The sequence below is a fragment of the Chamaea fasciata genome, unplaced genomic scaffold (assembly GCF_029207755.1).
Source record: "Chamaea fasciata isolate MVZ Bird 193981 ecotype frontalis unplaced genomic scaffold, bChaFas1.0.hap1 SCAF_2, whole genome shotgun sequence".
Taxonomy (NCBI): domain Eukaryota; kingdom Metazoa; phylum Chordata; class Aves; order Passeriformes; family Sylviidae; genus Chamaea; species Chamaea fasciata.
Genome location: NW_027094087.1, coordinates 76426938 through 76442639, shown reverse-complemented (window position 1 = coordinate 76442639; position 15702 = coordinate 76426938). Strand labels below are relative to the sequence as shown.

Sequence of the window (15702 nt, the reverse complement as noted above, 5' to 3'; positions counted from 1 at the left end):
GTGTGCAACAGTATGGCACACCCACCTTCCATTTTGCAGCCCATTCAGTGAAATTTCCTTTTTTTGGCAGGTGTGGGGGTGAGGGGCAGGCAATCTATCTGTGGGTGCCAAATTACTATCTTGTTGTCTGCTATTCTTGGAATGTCTCTGAAAATCTTGCTGGTAAGTTTTTTCACTGAACAGGCATAGCAGCTTCTGCCTGCAAACCTGATGGAGTAATAGCAACATTGCTGCAACAAAGGCTGCTGCTACCTTGGTAACGTCAGGGAAATTAAAATACAGTGCCCTCAAATTAAATGCAGGTTGCAGTCAGACACGTTGCCGCACAGCTGACCCAGGATATGACAGACCCACACTCAGATACACCTGCTTCATTCTTGCCTCAGTTCTGCCCATGAACATGAACCCTTGCATCCAGCTCTGTTCAAACTAAGTCTGTTCAGAAAAAGGAAAGGTTTCAGATCACATTTAAAACACTGTACTTCCGACAAACTGGGATCACATGTACATTAAATGCACGGGGGAACAGCAGCCTGGTGTTTGCACTGAAAATGAGGAACCAAAGCATCTGTGAATGACAGAGCAGTAGCTTTTTTGACCCAAACTGCCTGCAGACACATGATGACATTTTTTACTTTGAAGGTCAGAGGTGGGAAAGAGTTGAAAACTGAGACTGTCTGATTTACACCCCCTCACTCACCCCATCTGCTCTCAATCATTCCTTAAAACGGTAGAAATACTACATACCCTCTGAGAATTTTCCTTTTTAAAATTGTCCCATTTGTCCCCATCTCAGAAATAGCTCTCTCCTTCCAGTTTTATTCATCCTAGACTTAAAAATCTTCAAGGTTTGGTTTTAATCCTACCCCAAATAAATGGCAAGTTTCTGTTCTTTAATGAAGCCATAAACCCACCAAAGTTTGCAACATCTCAAAAAACATGGACCTGATTCTTCAAAATGCAGTCCAAAACCCCTATGTCTGTGTACACAGATGAGCTTAACACACCTCCTGTAGGGCTTTCTTCAGGGTCAACAGTAGAAGACACTTCAACTCTACATGACTTCTAAAATTTTCTTAGCATTTTTCAACTGCTAATCCATTACCAAAATTGTCTTCCTGGTTTACAAGTTACTTCTGAATTTGTTCTCTCTAACCTCGTACTCCACAAGCTTTTACTTACTGCCTTACCCTCCTTTTCCACCTTAAATGACTTTCTAGCGGCACTCCATTGAGAATGAGAGGAGGCTATACTGTAAATATTGTCAGCCTCACATGTAAATTCTTTAAAATCGTATGGTGTGATTTAGCCAAAGACTTATTTACACTGCTGATGGTTTTTCTGTTTCTGCTTTCTGTTACCTTGCAAGTGCATTACACCACACTGCATTCTGTCTGCATTAGCACTTCTGATACGTCTAATGCTTTGTATTTTAGTTCATTCCTTTTTATGACAGAATTATAGAATTGCTTCCTTTGGAAAAGACTTCTAAGATCATCAAGTCCAACTGCTAACCTAGCACTGCCAAGTCCACCAGTAACCACATCCCCAAGTGCCACAGCTACACGTCTTTTAAATACCTCCAGGGATGGTGACTCTAGCACTTCCTGGGGAAGCCGATTCCAGTGCTTGAATTTCTTATTTCTATGAAGAAATTTCTCCTGCTATGCAAACTAAACCTTCCCTGGTACAACTTCAGGCCATTTCCTCTTGTCCTGTCACTTGTTATGTGGGAGAAGAGGCTGACCCCCACCTGGCTACAACCTCCTGTCAGGCAATTGTAGAGAGTGATAAGGCCCCCCCAGTCGTTCTGTTCTCCAGGCTAAACAACCTCAGCTCCCTCAGCTGAGAAGACCCTTGCTCCAGAACGTTCCCTACCTTCCTTGCCCTTCTCTGGACACACTCTAGCACCTGAGTGTCTTTCTGAGGGACACAAAACTGGACACAGGATTTGAGGTGTGGCTTCATCAATGCTGAGTACAGGGGGACAGACAATCACAGCCTTGGTCTTGTTGGCCACACTATTCTTGATATAGGTCAGGATGACACTGACCTTCTTGGGAACCTAGGCACACTCTGGCTCATGGTCAGTGCATCTTCATACCTCACACACTCACTGTAGTGCATCGTTTGCAGTATCCAAGTGTCCTCTCACTTCTAACACTTTTTACAATGCTCTTAAGGTAGTTTTAAATTGAATGTTTCAAATAAAAATTTCATTCTGTAATATACATGCTAATTTAGCAGAAACCTATTTGCTGTCATATTGTGATTTTATGATAAGTAACAGTCTGTAACACTGACATAAGCTTGCATACATAATATATGGGCCTCCTGGAATCAGATATTCCCCATGGAAACCACTCATTGCCACAGCATTAGTAAGACATACAATAACTAACCTACATTCTCAATCTCTCCCTTTTGATACCATTACTCTCATCATCTGTTTACTCTGATTTTCATTGCAGACAAATACATAATATTTCTTTTGCTATTGAAAAATAAGCTAGAGACAAAATAAATAAAGACAGCCATGCAGGTAAGATACAGCTATAGACTCTTACTGGAGAAAATTTTCACAGAAAAGCATTCATGAGACACAAGATGGACAAATAAAAAAGACAACTGCAAACTTCTAGCAGAGGTTTCTAGCAAACATGATCATAAAGCAATAGCTCAAACGAAGAGAGACACATGCATTAGGGTGTCCACTGCTCAATGTCTTTCTTTGGTGCACAGACATTTAGTAGGAAAACTCAGCCTCCTAGAATGCAGTTTAGCAAACGAGACTCAATTTCCCCATATGATCAAGATTTTTTTTATTGCCTGAAATTAAAGAAAGTTAGAACTAGCTTAACTGAGAAAAGAAATACAGCTGGATTACTGGACACTGTAACAGGAAAATATAAGAGACAAAAACCTCACGAGTCAAGGATTTTATTTTTTTAAGTCTGTGCTGCCAAAATCCTCAATTTTAAAATGGTATGAGGATGACAGAATTTCACAGCATCTTACTGCTACTCAGCCACACTGGTCAATGTGCGTTCTGCTATGACCATGGCAAACAAAACCATAAAACACCTGCCTTTCCAACAGCAATTGATGAGAAACCACCCTAACTCTCTAACGGACTATGACAAAGAATCATGAGATTTATCTGCCCACCTCCAAAGAGCTTCCAAATGTCTTTGTTGACTGTAATTTCCATACAACAGCATTACAGTGGAAGTTCACAATATGGAATTGTACGAGGACCATGCAAAACAATGTCTATTACAACCACTATACTTGCTGCTAAGTGGTTTTTCCTAATGTTATTCTCAAGATGAGTATCCATAAAGTCTTGAAAGGAAAACATAGTCGTTCAAGTGATGTGGAAGCTAAAAGAAGCTTTGATGTCATGAACAGAATTAATGTATGATTCTACTGGACAGTGTTATTATGCATACTCTGCAATAAAAAGGGGGGGGGGGGGGGGCTTAAATCTATTGTTTTCTTTTCTTCCCTATCAGTTTCCTCTTAGGACTGTGATTTAGTCTGGCATTCCAAGCATGTTTATTTACTACATTCTCTAGACAGCATACAGATCTCCAGGAATTTGAATACCCTGCTGACATGATGCAAAGTATAATAAAACAGGATTTCAGCAGAGTTCAACATGTTTGCCACTGCCCACAAAGTCTACTTTTTAAATGGTCTTTGGTAGCCTAACAAATGCCCTGAAAATTCAAATCCAGTGACCAGAAACTCTTCTTTATTTGAAACAGCAAAAGATCTCTATATGAATGCCATTATACAGAACTACAATAAATTGTCCATATGGCTTAAACCTGTCCCTACAGCAGCTACTGATCGGTAACCCTGCAAAGCATGTCCAACCAATCATCCTGTTTATCTATCTGGAAAGAAGAAAAAAGGGGACTTACACTGTACTATATGTGAGATTAGGAGGGCAGTGCTGGTATCATTGCATGTTAGCCTTCCCTGTGCCAGGTCCTGCTTCACTTGCAATGCAAATAGGTACCTGCAAAACAAAAGTGAGCAAAGACTTACACAAAGCAGGAGGGAAAGAGAGGAAAGTATCCCAGCTCTGGCTTTGACTGCATGTTCCCTTCAAGTTTTGGAATCTACAGAAGTGATCTGAATTACCTAAGTTTAGAGGGTAAGTAAAACACAGCAGATACTACATTACTGCCATTACAGCTGGACATGGTGGCTGCTTTGAAGAACCAAGATATCTCTTCTTCTCTCTTCCTCCCTCCGTTTGAAACCAGAGCAACGAGATATGACAGTGCTAGCAAACGTGATAGCTATTAAGTACTCAGCAAGAGATAATGCAGCTGCACCTAACCATGAAGAAATGACAGATAAACCAGTGATGTAGAGTTATCAGTTGGTTCTTGTAGAACACAAAGTGAACTCTAAACTTCTACCTTGGCACTTATTTGGGAGTGAGGCACAAAATCTTGATCAAACAACTCTAGCTAGCTCTGATACCTTTGTGGCCCTAATATCTGCACTGTCCATATACCAGCCCTTTCTAACATTGCCAAAACCATTTCAGCTATGCAGAGCAATTCTACACTGCCAGTTTAAACACAGGGACAACAGAAGTCCAAAACATTATTTTATCATTTAAATTTCTCTTAGCTTCAATAAAAATTGGCTTAGTTCCACTCAGTATCCAATTCTTCCCTCTAAAAAAAACAAAACCAAAAAAGACAGCTAGCATTTTTCCTATAGCTGATATGAAACCTGAAGTGGTGAGATGCATTTTAAGAAATCTTCCAAAGACTGCAGTTCCTCTGGAGAACTCATAACAGGATCTCAATAATTTTAATAAGATTTGATTTTAATAGGTTCAGAGAAAAACTCTCATTTAAGTGAGTTTCTGAATGAGAAGATGTAGGTACACTAAACGAAAAGGGCAAGCTGATTTGAGGAGTATGGAAAAATACTCTGTGTGTACATCCTGAAATAATACCGCAGATCTACATAACATCCTTTTGAAAGCTGCAGGTATCTGTCTACCCTTACAAAATTCAGCCTGGTAGAGGAACATAGCACAGAAATGTTATAGTCTCTTCTTTTTTAAGTGATGAAGCAGTTCCCAGTGGATATGCTTTCACATTCTACACACTGCTGTGTGTGTATATATATATATATTTTTTTTCAAGTCCCTTAGCATACATATTTAAAATCTAACAAAAAAATTCATTAGGATTAAGAGACAAATCTCCAGGTACATAGAGAGATCACCAAAAATTAATTTTCAGTTCACATACTAAGAAACAGATATGCAGAATATCTATTCAGAAACAGAAATGTTTCATTAATAACATCATGTTGCAACTTTTCATTCATCCCTTTTTTCTTTTTACTCTTTCTTTTATTCTTTCATCTTTACCAAGTAAATACTCCTTCTTCCTACCCCACATTTCTACTTTTCTCTTTCCAGGCCATCAAGCAATATCAATAATTTATTTTTTTCGATTCCAATGCTCTATTGCCAAAATAAAACATGACAAAGATAAACAGTATACATCAGACTTGTTCTTTATAATGCTAGTCATAAGGACACCAGAGTTCTTTGCAAAAGAGGACTTTGTCTTTTGAGAAGATTGAAAATAAAAACTAACAGTGAAAATTCTGAATCAGAATGGAAACATGTAATTAAAAGCTAATAATACTGTAGACTAGAAAAAGAGTGAAAAGCTGTAGTGAAAAAAATACTGCAACAAAACAATGTTTCTGACCGTAAATGAAGGACTCTAGTGAGAAAGAACCTTAACAGGCCCCTCATACACATATTTACTCACAGAGAAATAGGAACTTTTGTGCCAATACAGTGTGAAATTAAAAGCTTAAATGAAGCTTCTAAAATGCATTGAAAAACATTTAAACATTACTAGTAAGGTACTCTGTCTGCAGATGTGTGTATCTTTCTCTACATTCTTATTTTTCCCTTTATTCCTTCTTCTTTGCATTTCTCCATCTCCAAAGTCACACTTCCACCTGTGCAAACCTTTGGCATTTGTGTTGGCTATACAGACAGGGCCCAATGCTGCTGCAAAGCAGCAATTCACACAAAACAGCTCTCTCCCAAAGGAGGGTGCAGAGTCACACACGTCCCTTGGCAGAGGGGTACCCCAAGGCACCGATACATGACTGCATCATGCCAAACTGACTTCTCTTGGGGTTAGTAAAGCTCTTCCAGGACTCCATATCCAAGGATGCAAAGGACTCCTGCACTTTGCAGAACCTCTCAGCACAGACTGCAGCTGAATCTTAGGGCCTATTTTTTCAGATGCATTCAAGGCTGGGAAAAATAACACCAAGCTAAAATTAAGAGGCAGTCTTTGATCCTTACCCAGTCATCCCAAATTCCAAGTTCTCCTCTCTGTCCATCAGAGATTTAACAAGAAGAAATAGTCACACAGCTACTAACCTTGTCAGTTCCTCCTGCAGCTGAGCATGGTCAGGTGGGAAGAATTTTACCACAAACTTTACAACAACGTGCTTCGGTCCTAGGGAAGACGTCAAAGAAGTTAACAAACATCAATAACATGCTGGCCAAATATGCACAATGATGTACATGGGATGATTTCAGGTAACCTGCAGTGCATACAGACATGCTAACCTCCTGTCCTCTGTTAGTATGCAGGATATTTGGAGAATGCCCAATAAAATTTACACACAATAAAAGAGAACAGTAACTTGGTCAAGGGCTACTCTGCCAAAACCAAGTATGTTTTTAGCAATTACATCAGTTGATCCAATAAAATAAGTCTATCTATTTCCCTTGCTTCAGAACAGGAGGGAGCTAAAATACACTCTACTTTTTAAGTCCACTAGCAAGTTATTATTTCTGTTTTAAGAACAGCACATTTGTTCCAGTTCTTAAGTATGACCAGTGACAAAAGGACCTGTCTGTCTTTTGAGAGGGAGAGATGCCAGAGCATACACTCAGACTAATGTGACCAGAAAAGCACCTAGAAAAACTGAATCTCAATGGCAAAGCTCAATAAATTAAAAAGTTGGCTGATATTTGAAAGGGAAACAAAATAATCAGAACCTTTCCTGTTCACTTCAACTCTTTCCAGAGCTGGTGGCTATTTACAATTTCCTGTTCTTTCCTACCACCCACTGTAGCTTCCCCTATCCAAACTGTTTCCCCATCTTGGTCTCCAAAAGTCACAGGTTCTGCAGCAATGTCCACACAGTTGTCATACATCTACCAGCCCCTTCCCAGTAATAAAGTCTTCCTGTTCTTTTTCTTCTATTCTGATTCCTGCTACTATCAGTCAGCCATGTACATTCCTTTCGTTCTTCTTTTACTGCCCTCTTTATCTCTAAAAAATTGTTCCCTCCACTACCACCAGTGCGTCTTCCAGTGACTGACTAAACCCCAGCCTCCCATAGGGTGGGGTCAGCCCGTTCATATGCTCATGTGACATTACTTCACATCTTCTAAGGACAGGCCAGAATTAAAATATAATTCCAAAAAATTTAGTGCAGAAGGTGGAGAATATAAAGATTGCAACCATCAGAGTCCTAATTTATTCAAGTACTCTCAGACTGAGGAAAGAAATGTTAACAAGGAAATACTTACTTCTAATCTGTTTCATAACAGGCTTCAAAAGGTCAAGCCACACCTGAAAACAAAAGAGGGTGGTATTATCATCTCTAAACAAACTACCAGAGAAGTATTTTTTATTGCAATACCTGGATTATCAGTTACCTATTTACTTTTTTCCAGTGTGGTCATTATGCTTTCCTTAATTATACATGGTGGATTTTCTCCCCAAAACTCTGGGAGATGCTCACGAAACAGCACAGTGAATGGGCACAGCTTTCAAAGCAGTAGAGACTCAGAGAGCTGGGAAACAGTGAGGGGATCTCCCCTGCACTTGTCCCAGACACCAACAATCAAAGCATATGTGGTCAGGAACCATTAATTTTGTGGAAAGAGCAACTCAAATGAGGCATTTAGGAAAAGACAGTCCAACATTGTCATCGAGTTCCAAACCCTGAATAATCTTGAGAAAGGGAAATGAATGGAGCTGGTGCCTGCCTTTGAGGCTGGGAATGCTGGACAAATGGAGAAATGAGATGGCAGCAGCCTACTGGTATGAGGGACCCAACAGGAATCCCAGTATGAGGCCTGGGCATAATTGTGGAGCTCTGTTGCTGGGCTCCATGGAGATGAAGGAGTCTCCCTCCCACCACCTGCAGGGAGGAATGTCCTCTCAGATCACAGGTGTAAAGCAGACAACAGGACAAGGCATGGGTGGGAGAAAGCTTACTTTCGAGCTATGGAACATTTTCTCTTTTCCATAAACCTGTGAAATTCAGGCCCAGGCATTCTTGACTGGGGACAGCGTAACTTCTGCACGTAGTTCACCTGACAACCCATTTTCCAGGACAGTGTGTGAGTCTTTCCTTCAGCTTTCAAAAGCAAAGCAGTGGGTGGAAATACAGTTTTGAGAACCTATCTCCCCATCCTGCAGTCTCAGGTCAGAAAGGCTGGGGCAAAATGTTACAGAAAGCCAAGGGACAATCGTGCAGAAGGTAAAAGCCAGATGATTCACAGGGTCTGGAGACAGCTCACAGTCCTCAGCTGGTAACTACCCATGGCCATGATTTATATTTTGTGGTCTCACTAAATTGCACAGGGCCTCCCTTGAAGACATCTGGAATTTGTGGAAGAACACCCTACAACCATCGCAAAGGTTAAAGCCATTAAAAAACAAATTAACTGAGTCTTCCTCTAGACAAAGAGTATGTATTAGAATTATTACTTCTTTGGCCTTTAATAATTTTAGATTATGCAGAGACAGAAACATACTCAAAATATCCATTTCCCAAAATCACCCAAGAAGCCAGACAGGAGCAGGCCTGTATCACTGCTGTGTAACTGCTCCAATGCCATGTGCCATTTTTAGCATTACTAATATGAGTGATTCTAATTAGCAAAGACCTCACAGCCCTGCCGTTTCCCACACTCTAATGTTACTCAATACAATTCTTCTTATGTTTCTTAGTTTAGGAAAGTCTTTTTTTTTTTTTTCAGAGGTTAAAGTAACTCTGTTATCCAAGAACAGCAATACAGTTTTCATCACATGTTAAACTGGTCCTGAAACACTTTGACACTTGAATAACTTAAAACTTTTTGTTTCAGAAAGTTTGCATGTACATAATCTGCAACAAAGTTCAGGGACTTTGCCAACTTCAATGAGAGGAGGAAAAGACATCCTGATATGAAATAACCAATTTAAAAGATTATAAGAAAAATGTCTTTTACTTGATGCCAAAAAACCCCCAACGTCTCTCTTCTCTCCAGAGGTGGTTTATGACACAGCATGAGCACACAAGTGCACCATTCCCTTCTCTACTTTCCCAGCCATTCTACTAGCAAGTTATCCTTGAACAGACTGCTGGATACTGCAAATCCATGTACTGAATGCATGTAGTGAGAAAGGTGGTGCAAAATGACAATGTCACCACTATGGCCAAACCCAAGCAATCAAAACTGCATCATGCAGCTCCCACACCATATCTAAACACCATCAGTCTGAGACTGGTTTATAACTGGAAAGGAAAACTAAAGTGAGGACTTAATTAAGATTAATGTTTTTCATTTTCTCCAGAACTACAAGGCTAGGTCATTTATTTGTTAAACAAAGGCTGGCATTCCACAATGGTGACCAGATTTCAGCAGCTGGAGAATTGGGGCAGACATCAAGTGTGATGAAACTCTGTGAAACCCCAAGCTTGGCGACAGTGCCTTGTTTTTCTCCTTGTCCCAGCAGGAAGTGGAGCACTCAGACCCTCCACAATCATCTCCCGTACAGATCTTGTCTGCTCCAAGCATGGCATGCTTGAATGTATACAGCTGCCAGGCAACTTGACATACCATTGTCAATATGTCAGATTTGAGGTCTGGAGCCTTGCATGTTGAAATAAACAGAGCCAAATTATGAATATATGACTTCACATACATATGATTACATCCAAACAAATACGCTCTAAATATTTATTTTTTCCTTTTACACTACACTCTACACTGGAAAAGCAACTCATTCTCTTCAGATGATATGAATATAAAATATAAAATACGCATGTGTGTTTTATTTCTCAGGCATACCATTAACTGCAGGATTTTTTAATTGCACAGTGGTTGAGTTCTACGTTATGGCCTTTATGAAGCTCAGAAAATTTTAAATCCCATGGGAACATTCACCTCAATTGCATCATATAAACTGGTTACAATAATTTAAGTGTAAATAATACCCTCAGAGTGCTGCTCCACATTGAAACAACAATTCATAATCAAATCTTCTGCTTGAGAGTTTCTGCGAGTTGCTTTCGGGTGGTTGAAGGCATTAATTCCACTGACTTTCACCATTCTTGGGGCACAGCTGACTGGTTTGTGGAGCTGCCCATTTTTGAGAAGTAAAGACTGGACCAACCAGCAAGAATGTAGACTGGCTCTCTCAGATATTTGGCTAGTACTTCTTTTTGCAAGAGTAGGGGCCAGCTGAGTTACCGTGCTCAGTGCATGGATGTATTTTCCTTCATGTGGAACTGGCACTGTGCTTAACGTTTTTTTCCACCTTCCTCTTCATCAAAGCCCTGCATACTCCACTGTGACTGTCTGGACATATTTCCAGCCAGTCAATTCCTGCCACTATGAGGGCCTCAGGCAGTGGCAGCACCTCAATCTCTCCTGTGTTCTGCTTCAAGCAAATAAACCACTTTGTTTTCACAAGACTGAAAACTGTTAGTTTACTTCAGGTCTCTGAGCAAAACGCAGACAATCATCTATTTAAAATTTAATGACCTGTGAAGTAGAGAAGGTTGATCAAATGACCTTCTCTATTTTCTAAAACACTAAAAAGCAACTGTACATACAAAATTCATATACAAAAGATGTTAGAATTTGGTTCAGTTTTACATACATACATCAATAATGACAGAATGTCATTATTAACACAGCTACATGGACCCTCTGCTGCAATGGTACTGTACAGTTGCACTGCTTAGAAAAGTTACATTAAGCTCTCAAGTTACCTCAAGCATTAGCCAATGGTATCTGGCAGAATGCTAACCCTTCTAGTGAACTGTGTTTTCTGTAATTCCAGCAGCACACTGTGAAGCAGATCTCTTCTAAAGATTAACATCCATTTAAAAAAAAAAATCCTGTTTAATTATAGTTAGCCTAGAACACTATGACCACTAGCATTCTGTTTTAAAGTCTATTGTCTAATGTCTGTGCCCCAACTAAGGCATGACAGACAAGGGACTCCGACTGTTCATTTCACTAAGAAATACTGTTCTTTATGCCTATTTTAGCTAGATGGAAAGAACACAGATTTTTTTTTTTTTTTTTTTTTAAACAATTGCCCTAAGTCATCCCTTTTAGGTCATCCAGACTACTGATGCAAAATTCACCTAACAGGCATGAAATCCAATGTACATCAGAATGTACTGGCAAAGCAATCAAGATAACTAGCACACATGCTATTAGGTTACATGATAAGTCTAAAATAAAACAAACTTCAAAAAGAAAGTCAATAAAGACTAAGAAAGAAGTCATCAGCCTGTGGCATTCTCTGGTACATGATATGGGTAGTGCAATGCCTGAATGTTGCAGCTGACCTCTCTCTCCTGAGTGTCAGGACCAGGACACCTGCTTGTGCCACACAGTTCCCCAGAAAGGATTCAAATTTTTGGGGGGTTCTTGGCTTTGCTTTCCTTTTTATTAACCTTGTAATATTTCATCTATCCCTTTTCTTGCCCCATAATGTTTTTCATGAACTCTGTCACAACTGTTGCAACTTTTCTATCAGCAGAGAAAGTTTATTTCTGCACTTCAAATCAAGCAGGACTATAAAATCAAGAGCTGAGGCTCTGTAACAGTCCAGCTTTTGGCTTCTGTACAGCAACTTAGAAAAACAGAACACTTTCCCAACTTGCGTCTGAATTAGCCATTACTTTCAATGCAGATGAAATCTGACAGGAACAATCAGGTTTTAAAAACATTTCTTCAACTCCACTAGGCAAGAACAAAACTTTTTTTAAAAAGTCCTTTCCCTTTTGAAGACTGAGGATTAAATATATCTTACAAGTAAGGAGCAGAAGGAGAGAATACAGTGCGCATGCAGATAAAAAACAGCTGAAAATGAATCCTTTTACGTACCATCATCTTTTTATGATCTGGAAATTCAAGGCCAAAATAGTCACCTTCAACAAGGTTCAGGTGGTTGCAAACAGCATCATGCAAAACTTTCCCTGGAGCTCTTTGCTGTAAGAAGAAAACAAAGCCTAGGATTACAAAGATGCTTTTAATTAGTGGCAGAAAAATCATTATGCTAAGAAATTATTCATCAAACAACACTGCCAAAACTGTTTACAAAATCAGTGGATATTACAACCATAGCCACAAGGCAGCTGACAATAATTACACTAGTTTTAAAGCTAAAGACTATATCCATCCATCCATGGATGGCAGCTCTGAATCCATCTTTAGCACACTTTCAGTTTTTGAGGGAAAAGTACTGCGAAATAGAAGAGGGGGACTTGGGATATGGTTTTCTTATGTCCACCAAGGCTAATTTCTGCTGTGAAATTTTATTTTATCCCACGGCCCTTCGAATGATGTCAGGTGGTGCATGTACATCTGTGTACAACACAGTGAAACCAGGACAGACCCATCATACAAAACACCAAGGACTGAGGTTTTGCTTGATACACAACAGGCTCAAACCCTGGGTTCTGGATTCACGTGAGCTTATCCCAAGCTTCCTGCTGGGAGGCACTGAGGCTGCTCCAGGCCTGTCTGTGCTACCCTGGCAGAGCTGGCAAGTAATTTGGAGGAGTCAAACACACTGAAAGCCTTCCCTCTATAAAGACCAGATGTTCTAGCCCAATACTAGCTACCAGAGCCATTGCTCTGCTGATTGTAAGGATTCTTTTCATCAGCCCATCCATTAAATCCACACCTGCAGAAAATACTACAAATTACAGTTCACCAGCAAGTCTTCTGCAAAAAACCCGTCTCTGTATAAAAAGGCCAATCACTGAAATCAAATATTTTTGTTCCTTGGACAAATGCACCTATTTTAACTAAAGAGGCCCTGAAACACATGTCTACACTCACTTCAGAACAAATAATAATGCATTCAATTGCACAAACCCTGCTGTTACAAGAGAACAATCACATCCTGGACTATTGGTCTTGCATTCAATCTACAGACTGGCCCCTTCCCTTTTAGCCCAGTAAATAATAGAGTAAAATGAAAGAACAGTAACCAAATGAAGAAAAGAACCATTACAGGTGGGTTGACCAGCTCAGAGCCTGAGCCCAGGCCCTGGCATCTCCAGGCAGTGCCCATACCAACAGCTCATTTGAGAGTGGGCAGCTGCTACAATCCCACTCTCTCCCAAAAGCATCATAATGCAGTCTGGTCTCTGTTCCACTGGAATAACTAAAAATAAAGACAGGCTTTTTCCACCTAGGGTAATATACTAGGTGGAAAAAGCATCTTTCCAAAGGTAATTTATCTAACATTCTCTAATATGAACTGTGAAAAGTAAATACCCAGTAGTCAGGCTTACACCAGAGAAATTAAAGTGATGACGTTTTTCTAGGGAAAGTATAGGATATATGCGCCACCACAGCAGCACTGTCACCCTGGTCATGCAGGACACAATGACTGAACCCTTCAAGGCTGGCTGGTTTTTAAAGTCTGAAGGAAAGAGCCAAGCTCACTACTCCAAGAACTTGCTGAACAGGTTTTTACCCAACATATTCCCAGTTCTTCTTAGAGACCTAAGCCACCAGGAAGCAACATTCACTCAAGCTATTAACTGTTTGTTAGCATCTGTTGTAGCAAAGATTAACCTTGTGAATGCCGTCAAAAAACACAAAAAGAACAATCGCAGATAAAAGTACAAATTTTTTTAAGCATTCACCATAACCTTACAATAACTAAAGTAATTCAGAGTAAAATGCCAAGATGATGCAAAGAAGGAAGGGAAAAAAAGACCTGTTTTTCTAGATGGAACACTTTTGATCAGACACAATGGCATCCAAAATAAGTCTCAAGTACTGGTATACTTGAATGCACTCACTTCATGTTCTCCAGCTTCATTAAACCAAAAGCATTCCCAGTGTTCACCACCCAGCCTGCACTGACCACTGTGCCTTGTATGTCAGTTCTAATAGAAAGCTTCCCATACTTTCCACTCCATCTTATCACTGTACATAGGCACAAACAAACAGACACCATCTCAATGAAAGAGCTTCCTGCTAAGTGCATTTCATTGGAGGCAGCAGAAGAATATTAAACACATTAAACTGAGTGTAAGAATGATTTTACTTTACTGCTCTGAAAACACACCTACAAATAATTTAGAAGTAAGTACTCCTGCTTCCAGACTAGTCTCAGGTCTTCACAGTTTGGCTGGGGCTGCTAGAGAGAGCAAGAATGGGTTTATCAATTATCCTCACAGCAAGAAGCTTTCCTACACGTGCACAACCAAAGAAACGGTAAGATGCCAGTGAGTATGTGTGTATGTCTAGCTAAAGTATTTCAAGGACTTCTGTCTGACAAAGACCAAACTTCAACTTTCTTCACAGGGAAAAAAGGTGTCTCTGAGCGGAGATTTTTGACCAACAGGAACAAAGGCAGAAAGTGCACTGCATTACCACACCTCTCCAGGTTAGCTGAGAACACGGCTGTCTGATCTCAGACCATGAGTAAAAGCCTCCGATTAAAACCTGCTGAGTGTTTTCATAAAGGTTTTTTTCTTATAGGCATTTAAACGATGGAACAGCAGTCTTGTAGTATTTATGTCACTTGGCATTTTCTCTGGAGTATGCCTCAATAAAATGAAATGCTTCTTACTCTAGTATTTGTAAATATTATTATTCTAAACTCATTTTATCTTTGATCAGTCTACCTCGAAATAAAATCTGAGAGTTCTTTCAAATGAAACGCTGTGCATATAAAATCTGCTGAGATTTAGAGCCTGATGAAACTCCAGTCTTGCAGGACCAGAAGGAGAAGTACAAAACCCACAAAAGCAGGAACTCACAAGGTTTCAGAGAGATCTTGATTCAGTGCAATTCCATGACATCCCTACTAAAAAATTTAAACACACTAAATTAAAAGCTCAGTCCACTGGGTATGGAAGCAAACCAGGAGTCATTCAGGGCACAGTAAACACGAGCTGACAGAGGCAGCATTCAGGAATGAGTGCACCACACCGATGACATCATCTGAAGTCAGCAGTTGTGCCTGACTTAACCGTGGTTACAGGGCCTATAAGAAAACACCAGTTTTCCACAGAACTTGGAAGGCATTTTCCAACCATGAAGCATGGCCCTGCTGCCATGCCTCAGAGAGAAAAGTTCTAGGCAAGCTTCACTGGCTCCTGTTCCACAGCCCCATGGCAGCACCTGCATAAGCCAGAGCTTGTCTGCTTCCCCTGCTCCATACCAGCACCAGCCTGCTCCATGGGGGACACTGACATGGACGCAACGAAGGCTGGTGGCAAGACTGTACCTCCAGATTACTTGCTGCCACAGACACCCTCGCCCTGTGAGGCAGCAAGGGAAAGGGAACAGGAGGGCATGGTACACCGATGGAATACAGCTGGGGGAGGGTCACACACAATCCCAGGAGCTGGGAA

The 15702-nt window shown here is 40.3% G+C and overlaps 1 protein-coding gene across 4 annotated transcripts in view; it reads right to left on the bottom strand.

Annotated features, from left to right (window-relative positions):
- FARP1 (FERM, ARH/RhoGEF and pleckstrin domain protein 1) overlaps positions 1-15702 on the bottom strand; it is a 210423-nt gene that overhangs the window by 56662 nt on the left and 138059 nt on the right. For all 4 annotated transcript variants that reach the window (XM_066176379.1, XM_066176381.1, XM_066176382.1 and 1 more), the window contains exons 3-6: positions 12206-12310; positions 7616-7658; positions 6452-6530; positions 3930-4027 (exon numbers count right to left, since the gene is read on the bottom strand). In XM_066176379.1, coding sequence (XP_066032476.1) covers positions 3930-4027; positions 6452-6530; positions 7616-7658; positions 12206-12310 — 325 coding nt within the window. The remainder of the gene's footprint in view (positions 1-3929; positions 4028-6451; positions 6531-7615; positions 7659-12205; positions 12311-15702) is intronic.